Source organism: Lotus japonicus, chromosome 6 (genome assembly GCF_012489685.1).
Source record: "Lotus japonicus ecotype B-129 chromosome 6, LjGifu_v1.2".
Lineage (NCBI taxonomy): Eukaryota > Viridiplantae > Streptophyta > Magnoliopsida > Fabales > Fabaceae > Lotus > Lotus japonicus.
In genome coordinates, this window is record NC_080046.1 from 62,996,470 (window position 1) to 63,018,154 (window position 21,685).

The following is a 21,685-nucleotide window of genomic DNA, read 5'->3' on the forward strand; positions in this document are numbered from 1 at the left end:
CCTTACCCCTCATTAATTATTTTAACATATGCTTTTGTTGTTATTAACTCAATCTTAAAGTTTGATTAATTTTATAATGCTTTTTGTTGTTATGATAGGACTTTCTAGTCCAACTTTTCTCTTCACCAGAATTTGGTTTGGTTGATATAGGATATTTTCACACATTATTGTACGACCTCATGGCATGTGACACTGGCCTTCTTTTAAAAGTGGGTGGCCTTTCTTTGTTCTGAGAGATATGAATTTAATATATAAAGCGTGTTGTTTGTGTACACATTTAAAATGGATGTTCTGTTCCTTGTCAAAAGCTTCCGTATTAATTATTCATCAAAATCATATTAGCAAAACATAGAATGAGATTATATTTTAATTTGAATTACTAGTAGTGTAATGAACTGTTCCGTTTACGTTTTGTACAACTACAACATCATTGGTCTTCAATCTTCATTACAAGGTCACTTTATTTCAAAATCAAATGATCAACTACGGCAAAGACAATAACTCTAAGGTTGGGTGTATGAAATAACTCGTTATAGAATTAATTTCAATAAACTTGTCAACAAGAAGAATTTGCACGAAAATGTTCACTCCTAATTAAGGTTGGGCGTATAATAGAACTTACTATACAACTAATTTGACTAAACTTTCCGACAAGATTTTGTAGGATCTATATATTAATTAACTCCTAAATATTAAATTTGAGTCCTCCTTTAAATAATTATATGTATATATATAATAATAAAACTGACTTCAGGAAATGTTAACGTCAAAGTTAATCCTGATCGGAATTAATAATGTTGAATTTATTTTATAATTTTATAATATAAATTATAGGACACTGGAAATTAGGTTATATTATGATAAGAGTTTAATTTCTATGCACCGACGGTGTAAAGTTTTTTTACACCGTCAACCAATCAGATTTCAAGAATGTGAGAAAAACTCTCATTTTATTTAATTTCATTAATTGACGTGGCACATCCTTAAAATCTGATTAGTTGACGGTGTAAAAAAACTTTACACCGTCGGTGCATCAAACTTTTTCTCTTATGATAATGCTAATATTGAAATAACTTGACATAATAATTATTTAATGACCGTTTTAACTATCATTACTTACTTTTGATGAGATATTTATCTTTTACCATTTTCGGGTAGGAATTGTGAGAACAATTTAATACACTAAAAAAATTTGATCCACTAATTTAATTATTTAAAATAACTTAAAGAAATATTATAAAAAATAAAATAAGACTATATATAAATATTAATTCACAATTGTCATTTTTTAAAAGTTAAATTGAATATTTTTCTATGAAGTTAATTTGAAATACTTATTCTAGTTTATAGTATATAAGGGTTTCACAATTTTTTATTTCTATGATATAAATTACTTGAAATTTAAACTTTAAATACTTAAAATAATTATTACCATTTTAAAATAGTATAAAAATTATTTGAGAAGGTATTAATGAAATTCTATATTTTTTAGTTTTTAATTAAATTATATATTTATTATTACTTGAGTAAGACAATATAGCATGATATTGAGTTATCTTTCATTAGAGTAAATGATATTTGCGATAGTGAAGAGAAGAACTCCATGCTAAAGAATACTTCATGTTTATCTTATCAAAAAATGTACTCTTCGCTTGCCCTTAATCTTTCTAAGATCAAACAATCCAATTATTATTTTATTTTGAAATTTCCTATATTCATATAATGCGTTCCCCCAAAACTTCCAATTTGTTCCTTTATTCAAATTAAACAAGTTATGTACACAAGGATATTTTAGGTACACTTACACGGCCACATCACAAGCCAAACAAATTACAATTAAATAGTTAATTAAGGCACAATTTGGTGGACAAACGTGGCCATGATCACAACCGTCGATATGATCTTTCACTTTTATCTTACTTCAAATGTCTAAATAAGAGTGGATGAGTCCTTGAGGTTTAGGCACATTACATTTACATGATGTGCTGCTAGCAAGCAGCCAAAAAGTGTGTATTTGAATATTTATGAAACAACAAATGCATGTGGGTTTGATCATGGATCTATTTTATTAGCCCCACCCACACATTATAACATATATATTTTTACTCTGATTAGACTTGTAAGAAAATGCATGACACTTGAAGATTGTGAGCCTAGTTAACTTGCCAAAAGTTTCATGTTGCTCAGTAAGGTTTTTTTTTTTTTTTCAGTGAGGTTAGTACTGATTTAGTGATTTTAATGACTTCTAATTTCAAAAAAAATGATTATCTCTTCTTTCCCGTTTATGCAGTTGTTTTTTGTGTGTCACCGTTGTAATAATAAATTGATTGAGTTTCTTACTAAGAGCTGTTTTTACTTGAATTAAGGGTGTTCGCAATCGATCTAATCCAATAAAAATTGAAAAACCAATCTAAAAAAACTGAAATTTAATAACCCGAAAATCGAACGGATTCAAAATTAGAAAAACCAATTTTTTTTACTGGATTGGATAAAATTTTGGATTTGATTATCAAAACGAACCAATCCAATTCAAACCAAATATTTGTCAATATATATAACTTTATTTGTACATGTATAATATCATTCATACTTACGTGTTTATGTCTTTGTATGTTTATATAATTATTACATGACATGTACTTATTTATGAAGATATATTTGGATAAATAAAGTTTCAAGTAATAATTTGAAAAATATGCATCAAAGTGAACATATATTTGAAAAATATGTAATCTACTGTGTAGAATTAAACTTTTTTCTTCTTCTTATTTTAAAGGTTGAGCCAATAATAGTGAATATGGTAATGTATTGGAGACTTTTGGGGATTGTTTTTACTTTTTTTTACTTTAAACTCTCATTGTTTAGGTTTGTAATGTGCTTTATATGATTCAAATTAATTTTTATTTCTTTATTGATTTTGATAGTTACAATGTCTTTGAAAAACCAAAATTCAATATCGATACAAATTTTGATCGAATTGGTTCGGATTTAAAAAAAAAACCGATTGGATGATGAAGTGATTTGATTAGATGAATTTTCCCCTCAAAACCGAACCAATCTAGTCCGTGAACACTCTTAACTTGAATCACAAGGCTTAAGTTGAAGAAGTTTTATGGGTTTGAATGTTTTTATTCAAAATGATGTAATGACTTATGGGCTTTTTTTTTAATCAAGAATAATTTTTTTTTAAATATTGTTCAGTTAGGTTGCTTTAAAAACAAAAGCTTTCGTGTTATTAAAATCAGCTTATTTGATAAATTTCATAAATCATTGACTATCAATTTGACATATAAAAGGTTTGTTATATGTAAAAATATATAGAAATTTCAAAACATAATCTTAAAATACATAATAAAGGTTTTTTTAGCTCAAATATATATATTAAAGGTTCATACCATTCAAATGGAATATTAAGCTTCTTTTTGTGAACAGTGTTAAGCTTGTATTCCTCTTAAAGCCACTAAAAATTTCATACTATTTAAACAAAATCATAGTATAAGCATGCTATTCACATGAAAAATCAAGTTAATATTCCTCTTAAATAGATGGCCTTTTTTCGGCCCAAAAGTATTGGATCTTCAAAAGCATCGCATCTTATGAGTCCAACATATATGCATATATAGCTTGAAAACCAATTAACTTGGGCTTAATTTCCAATATAGGGACTGTCGATCGTTCAGCCCTAACAATAATTGACTGTCCCAAAAGATTAGCTGAAAGGGGTTAGCCCTGACCACACAAAAAAAAAAAGATAAAGGGGTTAGACAAAAATAATAACAACAAAAAAGAAAAAAAAAATAGAGAGAGATAACAATACTTTTTGTGTGGAAGATATATAGGTAGATCCAAATAAGAAAAAAGTTTAAGGAAAAAAAAGAAACACTAGTGAGTCTGAAATTGTTCCCTTTGGATAGGGGTGTTCGTGGTCTGGTATGAAAATTGAATCAATGAAGAAATAAAAATTCATTTGAATTATATAATATCATATTGTAAGCCTAAACATTGACAATGAGAGTATGAAATAAAAAGGTAAAGACAATCACCAATGTCTCCAACAAATTACCACATTAACTATTTTTGGCTCAATATCTCTAAAATAAGAAGAAAAAAATGTTTAATCCTACATAGTATATAACATTTTTGTCAAATATATGTTCACATTATTTCATATTTTTCAAATTACAACTTGAAACTATATTTACCAAAATATATATTCACAAATAAATACATGTCATATAATAGTTATACAAACATATAAGTACACAAACACGTGAGTTGAATGATATTATGTATACATAAATAAAATTATATATATTTTCAAACATTCAGTTTGGATTGGATTGGTTCGGTTTTAATAATCAAATCTAAAACTTGATCCAATCCAATAAAAATTTTCGGTCTTTTATTTTGAATTCGTTCGATTTTTTGTTTGATTGGATTTCAATTTTTTATATCAGTTTTTATCGGTTATGAACGCCCTACCTTTGGACCCCAAAATGTGGAACATACAATGGACATTCAAGTTTGTGGCGGTGATATTATTATCAAATTACCAGCTCCAGGAATGTCTCTTTCATTGAATGCGACTACGTTGATGAGAGATGGAGCTGATAATTTGATGATGATATTAATGCGACTAAATTAAGAGATTTTGAAAGAGCATTATTTTTGCTGAGATTTTGAGAGATTTTGAAAGATGATTAATATAACTCCTTTCTAATCAAAAAAAAGAACGGTAATATGTCGTAGAGTTTTTTAAAACAATAGAGAGAATTAATATCACCTATCGTGTCATAGAAAAATGAATTTAAATTTATATTGCACTATTGCAGTCAATTTTGGAGAAAACATTAAAAAAAATGTGAGAGAGATATCGCTCATGTGTGAGATAGAAAATTGAAATTGAATTGATATTGAGGTCAATTTTTCAACACATCATCATTGTCATTAACTTTGTCAATGAGAAAATGTAACCACTGTTTGCATAAATAATGGTCAAGCTAATGCAGGAGTATTATTATGTTTGTCTTTTGATGTTATTTATTTTTGGTTGGCCCTTTTTTTTTAGTTTAATGGATATGCACTGACAGTGTAAAATAGTTTTACACAGTCATCCAATCAAAGCATGCCACATAGGAGAGATAATTATATTTGACTTTAATTTTAATTAAAAGAATAAGATATTTTCTGATTTGGCGGAATTCAATTAGATGTCTGTGTAAAACTATTTTACACTGTCAGTGCATATCCATTAAACTCTTTTTTTTTTAGCCAAAATGGTTGGTCTTAAATAACCAATATTGGACTCTTTTATATTTGAGCTAGCTTTTCTGACTCGTAGTAGTTAAATGGAGCTTCGTCAAACAATTTATTAGATCCCGAACACCAAATTAAAGTGGTCCGTGACCTTTCTAAAAATAAAAATAGTCCATAACAACAAACTCTTTCAATATACTAGAAGCAGCATAACTCTTTTAATATATTAAATTTATAATGCTAATTGTACTGTCATGAATTTGGATTGGGTCGAACGTCTCTCCAATTTGGATGAGCAATCCAAGAATAAGTAAGTCGGCTCAGAATGAAGACGAAGTGGTGTCCAAATTCATTCCCATGACTAGTAAAATGAATTAATTATTGTTCCCCTTGATTTCCTTCATCATTCATATAACTTAGTCAACTTAGTAAGTTGTTCAGGCTTAATGTATCCATAACTAGGATTTTGGGGACTCACCTTCTTCTATGTTCTTAATCGGCTCGATCCTCAAAGTTGATTCTTGAACACTAAATAATATTATTTTTTTAAGATTGTAGAATTATTTTTAAGATATTAAATAAATATGACACTGTAGCTGATTTTAATCATATGATACTCAAGATCAAAACATTTGTCCTGCTAGAGAAAAGAATAGAAGAGATAAAAATAATAAATGAAAAAAATGAGTATGAATATATACAAATTATAAAAATAACTTTTAACAGACGAATAACAATTTTTTTTGTCCTTACATTATATCCTATATCGAGAGCAATCCTATATTCATATTGAAGTTGAGGACATTCACATTATAACGGACTAAATCTTCCATCCACATAAACTCTAATTTATAATCGTTAGTAATTTTCTTAAAAAATGCATAATTAATTAATTATGAATAAGAAGTCAAAATCAAATCTGCATTCTAAACCTAAAAAGCAAAAGAAGCCGTAAGCTCTGACGTATGATAGCTAGCAAGTAGCAACATGAACATGTATCTCCATGACTCCATGTCTGATTTGGTAATAGCAAATTCGATAAAAATGTGATTTCTCGTATCTCAAAATATAAATGAACAAATATAAATTTACTATATTAAGTTTAACATCTATTAGAGAAACACAATTTTAACACATTTGTTTTAATGTAAATCCATATTGAGTTGAACCGAAAAAATACATGTATACAGTTATAGTACAGGCAGCCTATACTATAGATAGTGGTTTGAAAGTACTTACAAAGAAAGAGACAGGTTAGCAGGTAGTCCGCAGCGGCAACCATCCATTCCGTCGACGAGGACGAGGGTGTGTTTTTATATTCATCACGCAACGCACGCCTTTGAATTCCATTTTTCCTTCCGCACTCACTTTTCTCATTTTGTTTTTGTTTTTGTTTTTGTTTTTGTTCGTTTCATCGTTTACGTCACAAAACACAAACCAACAACAACCGTGACTGTCTGTCTGTGTGTGAATCTTACAAGATTATTCCATTTTCCACTCTCTCCTTTTTCTCTCTCTCACCGCACAACACAAGCCTCAACAAGGTAAGACTTAGATTCCCCTTTCTCCATTTCTTATCTTCTTGTCTCCTTTCCCTCAATTTGTTTTCAACCACTTTCTTTCTATCTCTTCCTCGTCTTCCTTCTCATCGGTTCGTGCTACTACTACTTCCGTGTTTAATATCATTGTTTTTATCATTTTTTTAAATAATTTTTCACTATGTTTATTTGTTTATCTTAATCTTCTACTCACTTCAAAGTTCAAACAAAACACACTAGATTCATATATACCTACTTTGTTGATTCAAACACTTGGTTTTCGGTTCCCAATATCCGATCTGATGATGATTATGGTTCTTTTATAGGTTCATCAGTTGAAGGCGAGAGAGGGGAGTGTTTTATGCTCATGTGTTGTTCTGCTTAGGCTTGTTCACTGAGCGTAAACATGGCTTTCGGGCCATTGGATTGGTATTGTCGCCCTGTTGCGAATGGACTGTGGACAAGGACAGTTCAGAATGCCTTTGGTGCTTACACTCCTTGTGCAGTTGACTCTCTGGTGATCTCTGTTTCTCATTTGATTCTTCTTGGCCTATGCGTCTACCGTATATGGTTGATTAAGACGGATTTCAAAGCTAAGAGGTTATGTTTGAGGTCAAACCTCTACAATTATTTTCTGGGATTATTGGCTGCATACTGTGTGGCTGAGCCATTATACAGATTGATCATGGGGATATCAGTTCTGAATATTGATGGCCAGACTAGTCTTGCTCCATTTGAGGTCAGCTATCTATAGCTCTGATTACTGTATATTTAGTTTGTATATAATTGAATAGGAGGTTTTTTATTTGTTCAACTTGTTCGCGATATCAATTTTGCATACAATACCTTCCATTTTTTCTGGTTGATTCTTTACTATGATTATTAAAGCTGTAGTGTCTTCTACTGGCAGATAGTTGCTCTGATTGTTGAGGCCCTTACTTGGTGCTCTATGTTGATTATGCTTTGGATTGAAACTAAAGTCTACATCAGTAAATTCCGATGGTTCGTCAGATTTGGATTGATTTATGCTATTGTAGGGGATGCTGTTATGGTCAATCTCGTCATTTTGGTGCAAGAGTTCTATAGCAGGTTTGACCATATCATCTTTGTTATGTTAATGATACTATCCATGCATTGTTTGAGACTTTCAAAAATCTGTTTTTTTTCCAGTAAAGGTTAAACTTCATTAGAGAGATAAAATCTTGCATACAAAAATGGAGGAAGAAAGTATATCTTTTAGAAATGCTGAAATATGAAAACAAGCAAGTTGATCAATGCAGTAAAAGTTTCCACATTTTTCTTATGTTTTGCCCGTAATTTTTTTTCTGAACTGAACATTTTGGTTTCCTTTACAGATCTGTGCTGTATTTGTACATCAGCGAGGTGGTCTGCCAGGTATTCTGCACAGCTCAATTTAGCATGCGTTATGATCAATGATTGTGTTTTCGCTTAAAACTAACTGGGTGCTTGTTACTTAACATTGGCTTTGCTTATCTGAAACTGAAATACACTTTGAGGCTAGCTGGATACTGATGACCCATGAGGCCCTTACAAAGTTTTTTAAAAGGAATGTTGTGTGTTTAAAGGTGGCAATGACTTTCTTAATTGGTTCAGAGAAGACCATCTTGGAACCTTGGGCTTTTTTTTGAATTGTTTTGCTACATAAACTTGTGACATGCTATAGAAAGGAATGTATATAGCAAGAATAGAGAGACTGTAAATATCTGTATGGGAAGTACCAACTTGATAGAGTTAGGCTCCATATGTGATATATGTATAGTAATAGTAGTAACTGAGTGTGGTACAATTTGTGCAAGCCCATCCTAAAACTCATACTACAGTACTACACATTATTATCCTTCCTTTACTCTTCATGGCTCTCTTCAAGCTGTATCATAGATGCTAGTTAATAACCATGCCTAGCTTGTTACGTATTTAATCTACCCTGTTTTGACAAATTGCCTGAATAAAAATATCTGCTTCTTGCTTCGCTGTTTGCACTTGACTAGTAGATATGGTCCTTCCTGAAATCTCCATAGACTTGATGACAATTTGACTCCAAATTATTTGGAATCTTGTCTTTCTACTTCGCAGCTATAATAGAGGTTTTGGTATTGTTTAGAGCTCACATTTACTAGAGATATGAATAAATAAGTCCTGATAAATGGTAGGAGTAGGACTATCCTCATCTCTATTCTCTAAGCTAGCTTTTGGCGTAGGCCTAGCCCAAATTTTAATAGGTATCAACTTGGAGACAGACATTTGGTGGCAGTGCTACAATTTTTTAAATTCTTCTTTGCATTTTGTTTGGTGAAACACTAGCATTATTAAGGGTGTCTTGCCTAAAGCTCTTAGGGTATAAGGTTGTTTATATGGCTTCTCTATACTTTTATGCTTGAGTTTGTTTCAAGGGAGTTGTTATTTCGCATACAGTTTTTATTGGGCAGTTTTGCTGAATTAGTGAGTTCTTCCTCCTTGAAGGTTTTCCCCCTCTCCTTTGGAGGGTGTATCCTCCCCCCATTTGTATTTTCTCCCTCAATTAGAGCTCTATTCAAACTTTGTCAATATAAAAGAAAGTAATAAATTATCTCTTTTTGGGTCCAGGTTTTGTTTGGAATACTTTTGCTTGTGTATGTTCCTACTTTGGATCCTTATCCAGGTTACACATCCATTGAGAGTGAAGTGGATACTGATGCTGAGTATGATGAACTCCCTGAAGGAGAGCTGATATTTCCTGAGAGGCAGGCCAACATATTTTCAAGTATGTATTTGCACATTAGTAAAACATTTACTCCAGTAATTAAGAATGTTGTGGATGGTATACTTTTGAAAAATGCATCAAGAGTTGTTGTGAAAAGGTTTAGAATAATCAAACTCTGATCTGAATGAACTGTTATTATTATTATTATTATTTTAATTTTGCTGCTTCCATTAAATGTCACACTATCTTCAGCGAAATTTGTGAAGATATTTTGTATGTGGTTAGACTGATTCTGGCCTTTTTTTTTCTCTAGTCTAGAATTCTTGTAAGTAGTGTAGTGCAAAGTCCATTCATACTGTATATCTAGCATGCACTTATTTGGATCAGTATTCCTGTATGCATTGGTAACTCATTTCTATTCCTTCTTCCTTTGGCAGAAACACTTTTTTCTTGGATGAATCCCCTCATGCAACTTGGATACAAAAGACCGCTTACTGAAAGAGATATATGGAAATTAGATACGTGGGATACGACGGAGACACTGAACAATGGGTATTCATTTTTGTTTTTCCTCCAAATGTTCTTTCTACATAAGCTGTTGTGTTTCAGTTTTGCTTTATACCTCTTGAATCTGTAGGTTCCAGAAATGTTGGGCTGAGGAGTCTCAGAAGTCGAAACCTTGGCTCTTAAGAGCATTAAATGCAAGCCTTGGAAGAAGGTATAGTAAATTATGATTTTCAGATCTCAAGGTCCTTTTTACTCTTACATTTTTCTCCCTACTGAAAAACTATACTGAGAAATAAGAGTTTGGGGAAGTGAGAGGTAGATGGAGATAATTTACCAAAACTATAGGTTGAAGCACACTGTGTTAATTTCCCCTTATCCACACCTGAACTTATACAAGATTCTAGAGAAATATTACCTTGTGTTTATGAATAGTTTGTGTTTATAATTTTATATGCATCGAGTTTTATTTATATTTCATTTTGAATCTTCAGGTTTTGGTTTGGAGGCCTTTGGAAGGTAATGCACTTCTTTCTGTTTATAAGATATCATCATATCATGGATGAACAACATATTTAACATTGAAGTTGATAGGATATACTGGTTATTTTGCGGGAATTCCATGATTCTGTATTTTTGGTATTCAACATCTGATATGGTTTATCGATAAATTCAAATAACTTGTTTTTTAGAATTGTCATATATGTTAAGAGTTAAGACTAGATTTGTGGTCTGCATCTTTGTTAAAAGTTTGCATAATGGCCACTACCACCGGATGTTTGACTCGGACTCTACAATATTTTGACCTATTGGAGTTTGCTGCATATCAAACTATATGACGTCCTGATGGTCTGGCCATCTTAAGTTTACATTAGAACTCAGTGACTTCTAGTGACTTGCTGGTTGCTAAGCTGTGTAATTGCTCACAGTTACACAGGCAGTCTTATGTTATACTTCCAGTGTGAAATCTGGGAAGAGCTGTGCCTCTGAAGATTTTGAAACTATACTTTTGCATGATTAAACTGTTAAATTGAATACTTCACATATGATTTATTTGTTCTGTTCACAACATGTAGATTGGCAATGATGTTTCCCAATTTTCGGGCCCACTTATATTGAATCAGCTGCTACAGGTGCGTTGCTCCTTCACTGAGTTGTCACTGGTTAAAGCACCACAATACAAGTTTAGTACACTGATAGAAAGCTATACCAAAACGTACTACACAGACAGACTATTATTTTCTAAAAACCTTATTGTTACTAACTTGTTTTATTAATTTTCTTAATGTCGCTTATCCTATGAAATATCTGCAGTCTATGCAAGAAGGTGGTCCGGCTGGGATTGGTTATATATATGCCTTCTCAATATTTCTTGGAGTGGTATGATACCAATCTCCATTGTGACTTGTTGTAATTACCGACAAGTAACCTATACCTTTTGGAGATTTTGACTAATTGAGATCCTCTTTGAATTGCTGTTTGTTAGGTCTTTGGGGTTTTATGTGAAGCTCAATATTTTCAGAATGTCATGCGTGTTGGTTACAGGCTAAGATCAACGCTGGTGATTCTCTTTTCTTCTTCTTTTGAAATACATTTATTCACATCTTGAATTTAAGTCATGAAATGGCCAACAATGGTTTTGTAAATGAAGGGCGATTAGGTTTGTAATAGAAATCCTTTTGTGCTGAAATTCCCAGAGACTTCGAACAATTTTTGCATTTGAAACTTTCTGTCTTTTTCCCATCTTTTTCATGCTCCTGTTGTACTTTTCCTCTTCTCTGAATAAACTTCCCTTTTTTCTAAAATAAAAGAGTCAATGTTTTGATTGAAAATATAGCTATGCCATTTATTTCTCAAAATGGGTCCAAGAGTTACTTCTTGAAACAGATTGTTGAGCATTTGTTCAATGTTTTGATTGAAAATATAGCTATACCATTTATTTTGGTGTTACATGTTGCTAACCAATATCCTAAAAGCTTGATATGGTGTTCTGTTTAATTCGTTTCTTCGTTCTTTTCCTTCTTTCCAGGTAGCTGCTGTATTTCGCAAGTCTCTAAGGCTTACTCATGAATCACGAAAGCAATTTGCATCTGGAAAAATAACCAACTTAATGACTACAGATTCTGAGGCACTTCAGGTATGCTTCTACTCTATTGTGTGATGTCTATTCTAACTGTAGCTGCTAACTGGTGTATATTAACCGCTTTTAGTTATTTTGGTATGAATTTAGTGACAATAGAGATGGATATGTCATTACTCTGTAAAGTTTGTGTATACGTGGGAATGAGATAATAGTCGTGTGGCCCAAAATCTTACAGATATAAATATGCTTTGTCTTGTAAACGACTTCCTGAAATTCTCGTGTTATAAATTTTCTGAATGATATGTTTGATGTTGTTATACTGCCTTCTTGCAATTAACTTCTGGGTTACCTTTTTTCTCTTCAACAGCAAATATGCCAATCACTTCACACTTTATGGTCAGCTCCAGTTCGAATCGTTGTTGCTATGTTTCTTCTTTACCAAGAACTAGGTCCTGCTTCCCTTATTGGTGCTTTGATGCTAGTTCTTATGTTTCCACTACAGGTACAATAATTCTACTGCTTACTTCGTTTGTACCACCCTTGCATTTTACCAGAATTATTAATATAGATGGTTAGATACTCTTGCAGAAGCTTAACTAGATTAAGCTAGTTTATCGTATTATACTATGATAGTATACTTTTCTTTCTTTCTCCCCACCATTCATTTGATTCCGTTCCTCAGTCCCATCCCATCAAGATAGTGAGGTGATCTGATATAAATTTACTTTTCAACGCAACAGTAAGTATCTGTCTCGAGCTAATGATCTAGATGAGTAACCATATTTGTGGCATTATATCCTTAGTCTGACTTTTTTTTTCCCTAATCATGTAAGCTTACTGAAAACATGAATTAATGTGATTTTGTGACTTAAATTATGTGTTTTGTGGAAGCAGACTTTTGTTATCAGCAGAATGCAGAAGTTGTCTAAGGAAGGATTACAACGTACAGACAAGAGAATTGGTCTCATGAATGAAATTTTGGCTGCCATGGACACCGTAAAGTATGCTTTTTGCCAAGAACAAATTTGTGCATTATCTAGTAATATATTTTTACTTGTATAAAATGTGAAGTTCTAACCGTTTTTGTTGTTGATTATCTGGACATGGTTTAGATGTTATGCATGGGAGAGTAGTTTCCAATCTAAAGTACTGAATGTCCGAAGTGATGAATTATCATGGTTTCGAAAAGCATCACTACTTGGAGCGGTATGAAACCAATTTAACATATTTGTGCCAATCATTATTTTTTTACAATTTGTTTATCTGGGCTGTCTTGAATATATCGGATTTGGTTTGCCTAAAGAAACCAATTTCTGTATTGCATGCATGTGCTTAGAATTCTTTTTCGTCCCTGTACTTAACTATTTATTGAATTCCTTTTGGCAGTTAAATGGATTTATACTAAATAGCATTCCAGTTCTTGTAACTGTGGTTTCATTTGGAGTTTTCACGTTGCTTGGAGGGGATTTGACACCTGCAAGAGCTTTCACATCACTTTCTCTGTTTGCCGTGCTTCGATTCCCTCTCTTCATGCTTCCTAATACCATAACTCAGGTGTTTGCTTTGCTCTTTTTTTTTTGTTTCTTTGATTTAGAGCAGGATGTCTTATCCTATATTATTGTCTCTCTCTTTTACCCTCTATTTTTTTTTTTAAATAAAACTTCTTCTTTTGTAAATAACAGAACCACTGTTACTTTTTTAGTTTATACTTTATAATGGCCGAAAAGATAGAAAAGTAAAATTTACTTTTATTGCCTTCTTAGTTGAGCAAATGAGGAATTAATGCTGCTCCAACTTAGATGATGATGATGGCCTAATTCTTCTTTTGTTTTAAAGGTGGTTAATGCGAATGTGTCCTTGAAGCGTCTGGAGGATTTGCTTTTAGCAGAAGAGAGAATACTTCTACCAAATCCACCTCTTGAGCCAAGCTTACCAGCTATCTCGATCAAGAATGGATACTTTTCTTGGGATGCAAAGGTCCATGGTCCTTTTGTCATTCTATGGTTGCATATTTCAGCATTATGCACAGATACATATTTAGATGTACTTGTATAAAAGACACGTGTTCATTAGAACCCTCATGCAGAAAAACTATTTTTCCCCCTTTGTGCCCTATTTTACCTGTTTGCTTTCTGTCCTTTTTCCGCTTATTGAGGCAGAATTGAAATTAATTGCATGTACTTTGTATTAAAGGTATATCTTCTGAGAAGCATTGTACTGTAGGGTGATATGGAACTATATTGCATTTGATTAGGAATTATGAAGGTTCTTTCTTTTGAAATCTCTGGAAAAAGAATCTCTAATAACTTTACTTTCTTTCTTCAGGAAGTGCGACCTACATTGTCAAACATAAATTTGGATATACCTGTTGGTAGCCTAGTTGCAGTTGTTGGTAGCACTGGAGAAGGGAAGACATCACTCATATCTGCGATGCTTGGAGAACTTCCTCCAATTGCAGACTCAACTGTTGTAATGAGAGGAACAGTTGCTTATGTACCCCAAATTTCGTGGATTTTTAATGCAACTGTAAGCTAATAATATATTCTACTTAGAATAGTTAATAACTTTTTTACATCAGAAAACATTGGAAGATGTTGAAAGAGAAAATAAGTTGACATTTTACAGGAACTCACTAAACAGGCTCTAAAAGCGATGAATACCAAATGCTGACTATATATCTCTATTTGTATTAATATTCAACCAGCAAATTACTCAAATAACCTCTTTCTTGGATGCATTTCAAGTAAGCATGTGATGTGAGGGTGCATACTAGAGATATAAAATAGGTCTCTTGCTTTAACTAATAGCTTAAGCTTGTATAATTGTGTCTTTGAAAGTCTCCACCATAAATATTAGTTACGTTATATTAATAACAGGGTGCTGTTAATCCATAAAAATGTGAGTTTTATCCTGTTTGTTACTTGATCACTATCATATTTTTAACATTATAAAATTAAATAATACAGTTCTACGAAGCATAAAATTGTGACTTGTGAGTTTATCATATTTTCCATTTGATCTCTATAATGCTTGTTTAATATGAGGAGGTGGCTTTATTTCTATAGGTACGGGATAATGTTTTATTTGGTTCTGGCTTTGACCCAAGAAGATATGAAAAGGCAATAGATGTGACTGAACTGCTTCATGACCTTGAGTTACTGCCTGTGAGTATATTATATATAGCAATTAAGTGGGAAAATGCGGTGTTCAATTGAATTCTTACATTTATAATTGGGTGGCTTTTGCTCCGTCTGACTCACATGTTTAATAACTAGGGTGGTGATCTTACTGAAATTGGCGAAAGAGGGGTAAACATCAGTGGTGGCCAGAAGCAAAGAGTATCCATGGCTAGAGCTGTCTACTCCAATTCTGATGTGTTCATATTTGATGACCCCTTGAGTGCTCTCGATGCCCATGTGGCTAGACAGGTTACTTTCATGCTAAGCAATTCCACTTTTACCTGATGTCTATTGGTTCAGTTTTCTGACTGAGAAGTAAATTTATGCTGTCTATGGTATTGTTTTGGTAATCTTATGTATGTAACTCAGGGACCATTAAATATTCCACTACTTATCAGATCAAATTGATTCAGATGCTTGAGTGCTGTATATGTCTACACAGCATCTGACACTTAATTTAAATGTGTTCATGTACATAGTACATTCATAGTAATGCATGATTAAATTTGTGATTCATAGTAATTTGTCTCAAGGAGTTTATAGTGATGATGGTTCCTTTTTTATTAATCCATTCCTGAAAACCACATTCTCTTTCTTTGGCTCTAATGTGCGGCTTCCCTTCTATTTTCATTTCTTTTGTTCTATACAAGATGATTCTCTTTTTTAATTATTTGAATTACTTAATAAATGATTCCTGCAGTTTGTTACTTTTTTTCTTACACGTACATGTATGTGTGTGTTACATGGTACCTGCCAATAGCTGGCATGTATCAGTTTAATGCAAAAGATGGAAAATATGCAATGGGGTCTGTTCTACTGGTAGAATTTTCATAATGACGTTCTGAGAGACACTGAATACAGCATGTAATTAGTCCCCTAGGTTTTGGTGACTGGTGAATGTTGAAATATCTTGTTGTATGTTGTTAGATGTGGAAATTTGATTTCCAATCTTAACATTATCTTAAACTTGTCTAACATGTATTACATATCATCTCAGGTTTTTGATAAGTGCATCAAGGGAGAATTGAGAGGGAAGACCCGAGTTCTTGTTACAAACCAGCTACATTTCCTTTCTCAGGTTGACAGAATCGTTTTGGTCCATGATGGTATGGTGAAGGAGGAGGGAACTTTTGAGGAACTCTCAAACCAGGGACCATTGTTCCAAAAACTTATGGAAAATGCGGGTAAGATGGAGGAGTATGAAGAAGAAAAGGGAGATATTGAAACCACTGATCAGAAGTCCCCTTCAAAACCAGTGGTCAATGGCGAAGTTAATGATTCTACAAAGGGTGGGAGTAAACAAAAAGGAGGAAAATCTGTCCTTATCAAACAGGAAGAACGGGAAACAGGTGTTGTCAATTGGAACGTTCTAATGAGGTAAGTAAGTATTAAATGGATGAGGATAGATCATTTGGAATATATGGTTTGTGACCATTTGCTGTGAATCTCATACAAAATGATGACTCCAAACTCGATAAAAAAATGTGCTTACATAAGCACCTCCACACGCATTCATATTGTGGAATGTCTCATTCTCCTTGCGGAATGCTATTCTTATTTAAAATCCTGATGAAGAACAACAATAAAATATGGAATATGGTGTGAATTTTGTGGGGATCTTATTTCTCTTGGCCTTTCTTTTTTTCCACTTTTTCCACTTTCTGTTCAGAGTCTCCAATCAATCCTATTGTCTTGGGTTCCTTTTAGGTACAAAAATGCATTAGGAGGCTCTTGGGTGGTTCTTATACTCTTTGGATGCTATGTCTTAACAGAGGGGCTACGAGTATCAAGTAGCACGTGGTTAAGCCATTGGACTGATCAGAGTACTACTGAGGGTTATAATCCTGCCTTTTACAATCTGATATATGCGTCTCTATCATTTTGTCAGGTATAATAATTCCTTCATAAAATACTGAATAGAGTCTTCTTGTGTTGTAATGTAATAAAATAATAAATCATTTTCCCTGCATTTTGTTGAATTCTGTGCATGGAGGCTATTAACTTACTTGGAAGTGCCCTTTATTGCATTCCCTTTCAGGTTTTGGTGACTCTAACAAATTCTTTCTGGCTAATCCTATCAAGTCTTTATGCTGCCAGAAGGTTGCATGAAGCCATGCTTAACTCTATATTACGAGCTCCGATGGTCTTCTTCCATACAAATCCACTCGGAAGGATCATCAACAGGTTTGCCAAGGATCTAGGCGATATCGATCGTAATGTTGCCCCGTTCATGAACATGTTTCTAGGTCAAGTTTTCATGCTTCTCTCAACATTCATCCTCATAGGTATTGTCAGCACAATGTCCTTGTGGGCGATAATGCCATTGCTGGTACTGTTTTATGGAGCATATCTATACTATCAGGTACAATAAACAACATCATGTTCTTGCATTCATTTTCTTGAAACCCTATATACAGTGAAATTAAACGTTTTGTATCCAATTATTTTGCTGTTGTCAATGTAGAGCACAGCTCGTGAAGTGAAGCGATTAGATTCAATTAGCAGATCTCCTGTTTATGCACAATTTGGAGAAGCTCTGAACGGTTTGTCAACAATTCGCGCTTACAAAGCATACGATCGAATGGCGGAGATAAATGGGAGATCCATGGACAACAACATCCGATTCACGTTGGTGAACATAAGCGCAAACCGATGGCTCGCGATCCGGTTGGAAACCCTAGGAGGCCTCATGATATGGTTCACTGCGTCCTTCGCAGTGATGCAGAACGGTAGGGCAGAGAACCAGCAAGAATTAGCATCCACCATGGGGTTGCTTCTCAGTTACGCTTTGAATATCACCAGCTTGCTCACTGGTGTGCTCAGGCTTGCAAGTTTGGCTGAGAATAGTTTGAATTCTGTGGAACGTATTGGAACATACATAGATTTGCCTTCAGAGGCTCCTTCTGTCATTGAGGATAATCGCCCTCCCCCTGCGTGGCCTTCTTCGGGTGCCATCAAATTCAATGATGTTGTTCTTCGCTACAGGCCTGAGCTTCCTCCTGTGTTGCATGGCATCAGTTTCACGATTTTCCCGAGCGATAAGGTTGGCATTGTTGGGAGGACTGGCGCGGGAAAATCCAGCATGCTCAATGCACTGTTTCGGATAGTGGAATTGGAAAGAGGGAGAATACTGATTGATGATTGTGATATTGCAAAGTTCGGGTTGGCTGATTTGCGTAAAGTTCTGGGCATTATACCACAATCTCCAGTTCTCTTTTCAGGTATCTTCTGATATCATCATTTTCTTCCATTAATTCATGAAATGCACTTATAGGTTATATAAATTTGAGAAAAAAAGTTCAATTAATTTTATGAAATGGTGTATAATGACAACAACCAAAGTTGTGTGTCATGATGGTTTCTAATTAATTTATAATAATAATAGACAAAATTTTACTAATCAGAAAAAAAAAATTCAGATTCAATTCAATAATGATAATAATGTCTCGATATTAACATTTTAGGATGATTAAGTTTTTGCACGATAAGTAATAGATGATTGATTGAATGATTTCTTACACATGATAAATTCTTTCATGTATACCAATGGAAACTACCTGTCACTGTTTGGGAAGAGGCAAAATCCAATTAGAAAATGATAAAGCTAATTAAAAAATTCAATACGACTTGAAACTGCAACACTTCTTACTGTTTGGTGAGCTACATGACCCTATGATTGAAAAGGCCGTGATGCCAAATCGAGAAACAAATATTTACAAGTGCTCACGTGGTTAGGTCAGGCTTATCCTTGTTTTCTATCAGCATCATTTTATCAATATAATTCTTAGATTGTGATTTGTGAAACATGAGAATCTTTTAACTTCTTAATTGATGTCTTGTAGGTAATTAAAATATAAAAAACAAATGATGTCATTTATAATTATATTAAGCTCATCTTTGTTCTTACTCTTTATAGGAACTGTGAGATTTAATCTTGATCCATTTACTGAACACAATGATGCTGACCTCTGGGAGGCTCTGGAGAGGGCACATTTGAAGGATGTGATTCGAAGAAATTCTTTGGGGCTGGATGCCGAGGTAAATTCTGAGTGGTGCTTTGCTAGAGATATGATCGTTTTATTGAATATGGCTTGATCAAAATGATGATACCATTCTTTACTTTTCATTTAACACATACGTCTAGGTTTAAGTCGTTATTGAATAAACCATGCCATTGATTTTGATCGTTATCGAATTCATATCCCTTTTGCTTTTTGCGTATCTACGTCCTGCTTCTGTTGATCATTATTCCAGTGAGTGATTAGTGCTATCTTGACCTGACATTTGTATAGACTAGCTGATTAATTGATTCAATTTCATAAATGAATTCATGATGAACTCAGAAAAAGGTAAAAAGTGTGTGAATATCCACACTATTATTGGTTATTCGATAAGCTTCAGAAGTGTCAAGTGTATATATCCTCCTGTATTTCTTTCAGCGATAAATGTATTTGAAACCAGCATTTTTTAATGGATGTGTGTTGTGTCTAGGTATCTGAGGCAGGCGAGAACTTCAGTGTTGGGCAGAGGCAACTGTTGAGTCTTGCCAGGGCTTTATTGCGGAGATCTAAGATATTAGTACTTGATGAGGCAACTGCAGCAGTTGATGTTAGAACAGATGCACTCATACAGAAAACAATCCGAGAGGAATTTAAATCCTGTACAATGCTCATTATTGCTCATCGCCTTAACACCATTATTGATTGTGATCGGATTATTTTGCTTGATGGTGGCAAGGTATGAACTCAATACTCAACCATAGAGCTGGCTAACTCACATGCTTAAAATCCTTTTATACTAAATTGACTGTATTCAATATCTCTCTCTATTGTATAATGGAAATTCGGTGCCTTTGATCTACATGATAGAATCTCCTGATTCCAATAGCTTGATGGATGAAATGACACTAAGATGCCTCAAAATCCATAATCTGATATTGGTTTGATTCACTGCTTCATTGATGCTTGTTTTTATGTTTAAAGGTTCTCGAGTATGATACCCCTGAGGTGCTGCTGTCAAATGAAGGTAGTGCTTTCTCTAAGATGGTGCAGAGTACAGGAGCTGCAAATGCCCAATACTTGCGCAGCTTAGCACTTGGCGGGGACAAATCAGAAAGAGCAGAGAACACGCGTCTCGATGGTCAGAGAAAATGGATGGCTTCTTCCCGGTGGGCTGCTGCAGCCCAGTTTGCTCTTGCTGTTAGTCTCACGTCATCGCAGAATGACCTACAACGGTTGGAAGTAGAAGATGACAACAGTATTCTCAAGAAGACAAAGGATGCTCTGATAACTTTGCAGGGGGTTTTGGAAAGGAAGCATGATAAAGAAATTGAGGAATCTTTAGAACAGCGACAAGTGTCCCCAGAAGGATGGTGGTCATCGCTTTACAAGATGATTGAAGGTAAAGCTTTGTTCCATGTTTTCCATAACCTTCATTTCATGTTCACAGAGATTATGCAAGTCATTATGAATTTAGAACACCAATTCATATATTTCAAATGTATTACCCCTTGTATCAGGTCTTGCTATGATGAGTAGATTGGGCAGGAACAGGCTCCATGAACCAGACTACGGTTTTGAGAACCAATCAATCAACTTTGATCAAGTTGATATGTAGGGAAAGCTTTTACCAAGGTTTTGCTAACTATATTTTGGCGACATAGCTTCTGCCACTGAATTTATCTTAGAAATTGCAATAGATCTTATTTTGTATATTTGAAGGAAGAAAATCATGTAACTTTTTGTCATTCAGCACTTTAATTTTGATTGCCAAAAGAATTTTGTCTAAATGGTCATTTGGATCCAAGATACTTTGATAGTTATCCCTGTACCATCTTTCCAAATCAATAACACTTGATATTAACTATCAAGCGCTTATAAATTTAATTTCTTCAATGGCAGGAAACCTTTAGTTTGAAGCATTGGTCAACAGTGAATTATTACTGGTATAAAGGAAATGGCAATCTCTGACATGCTATCCTTATGATCAAGCTTAAACTACAACTACGAAATGGTGATTTCAAGTTGATTATCTATATCTAAATTTATCAATAGAAAATTAAGACATATTTAATTTTCCTAGTTAGGAAGTATAGTGACAAGTTTGGACTAATGAAGTAAAGGAACGAGCTGTAACTATAAGCAAACATCATAATCATCTAATAGTTGGGTTAACTTTTTGTCCACACTTTGTTTTGAACATTAATTATTAATCCATTTATGATACAAAGTAAAGTATTACAAGTGAAAAAAAAATTATATTCTCTTACTTTTTACTACAGATAGGTGTAAAGTATCAATGATATTCTGAAGAAAATGGAGAGAAAGGTATAGAGATGCTGGACACGTGAGTGGTTGACTAAAGAACTGTCATAATATATATAAGGAAAAATGATTACGTGTCTTCACATTTCATTCTACCTCCA

General features: G+C 33.5%; 1 protein-coding gene across 2 annotated transcripts; it reads left to right on the forward strand.

Moving 5' to 3' along the window:
- The first annotated feature begins 6,643 nt into the window (after positions 1–6,643).
- LOC130723319 (ABC transporter C family member 2-like) lies at positions 6,644–21,126 on the forward strand. Of its 2 annotated transcripts, none has more exons than XM_057574317.1 (28): positions 6,644–6,907; positions 7,121–7,533; positions 7,705–7,883; positions 8,150–8,189; positions 9,399–9,555; positions 9,933–10,047; positions 10,133–10,213; positions 10,494–10,518; positions 11,076–11,132; positions 11,314–11,379; positions 11,486–11,560; positions 12,029–12,136; positions 12,450–12,584; positions 12,977–13,083; positions 13,195–13,288; positions 13,469–13,636; positions 13,919–14,059; positions 14,408–14,608; positions 15,148–15,246; positions 15,358–15,510; positions 16,259–16,638; positions 16,969–17,149; positions 17,300–17,623; positions 17,726–18,482; positions 19,178–19,299; positions 19,753–19,998; positions 20,244–20,661; positions 20,780–21,126. In XM_057574317.1, exons 2-28 carry the CDS (start codon positions 7,201–7,203, stop codon positions 20,875–20,877), a joined length of 4,860 nt encoding a protein of 1,619 aa, XP_057430300.1. In that variant the 5' UTR covers positions 6,644–6,907; positions 7,121–7,200; the 3' UTR covers positions 20,878–21,126. The 2 variants fall into 2 exon arrangements, with proteins under 2 accessions (XP_057430300.1, XP_057430299.1); XM_057574316.1 differs by having other exon boundaries at positions 6,644–6,800.
- Positions 21,127–21,685: the final 559 nt, after the last annotated feature.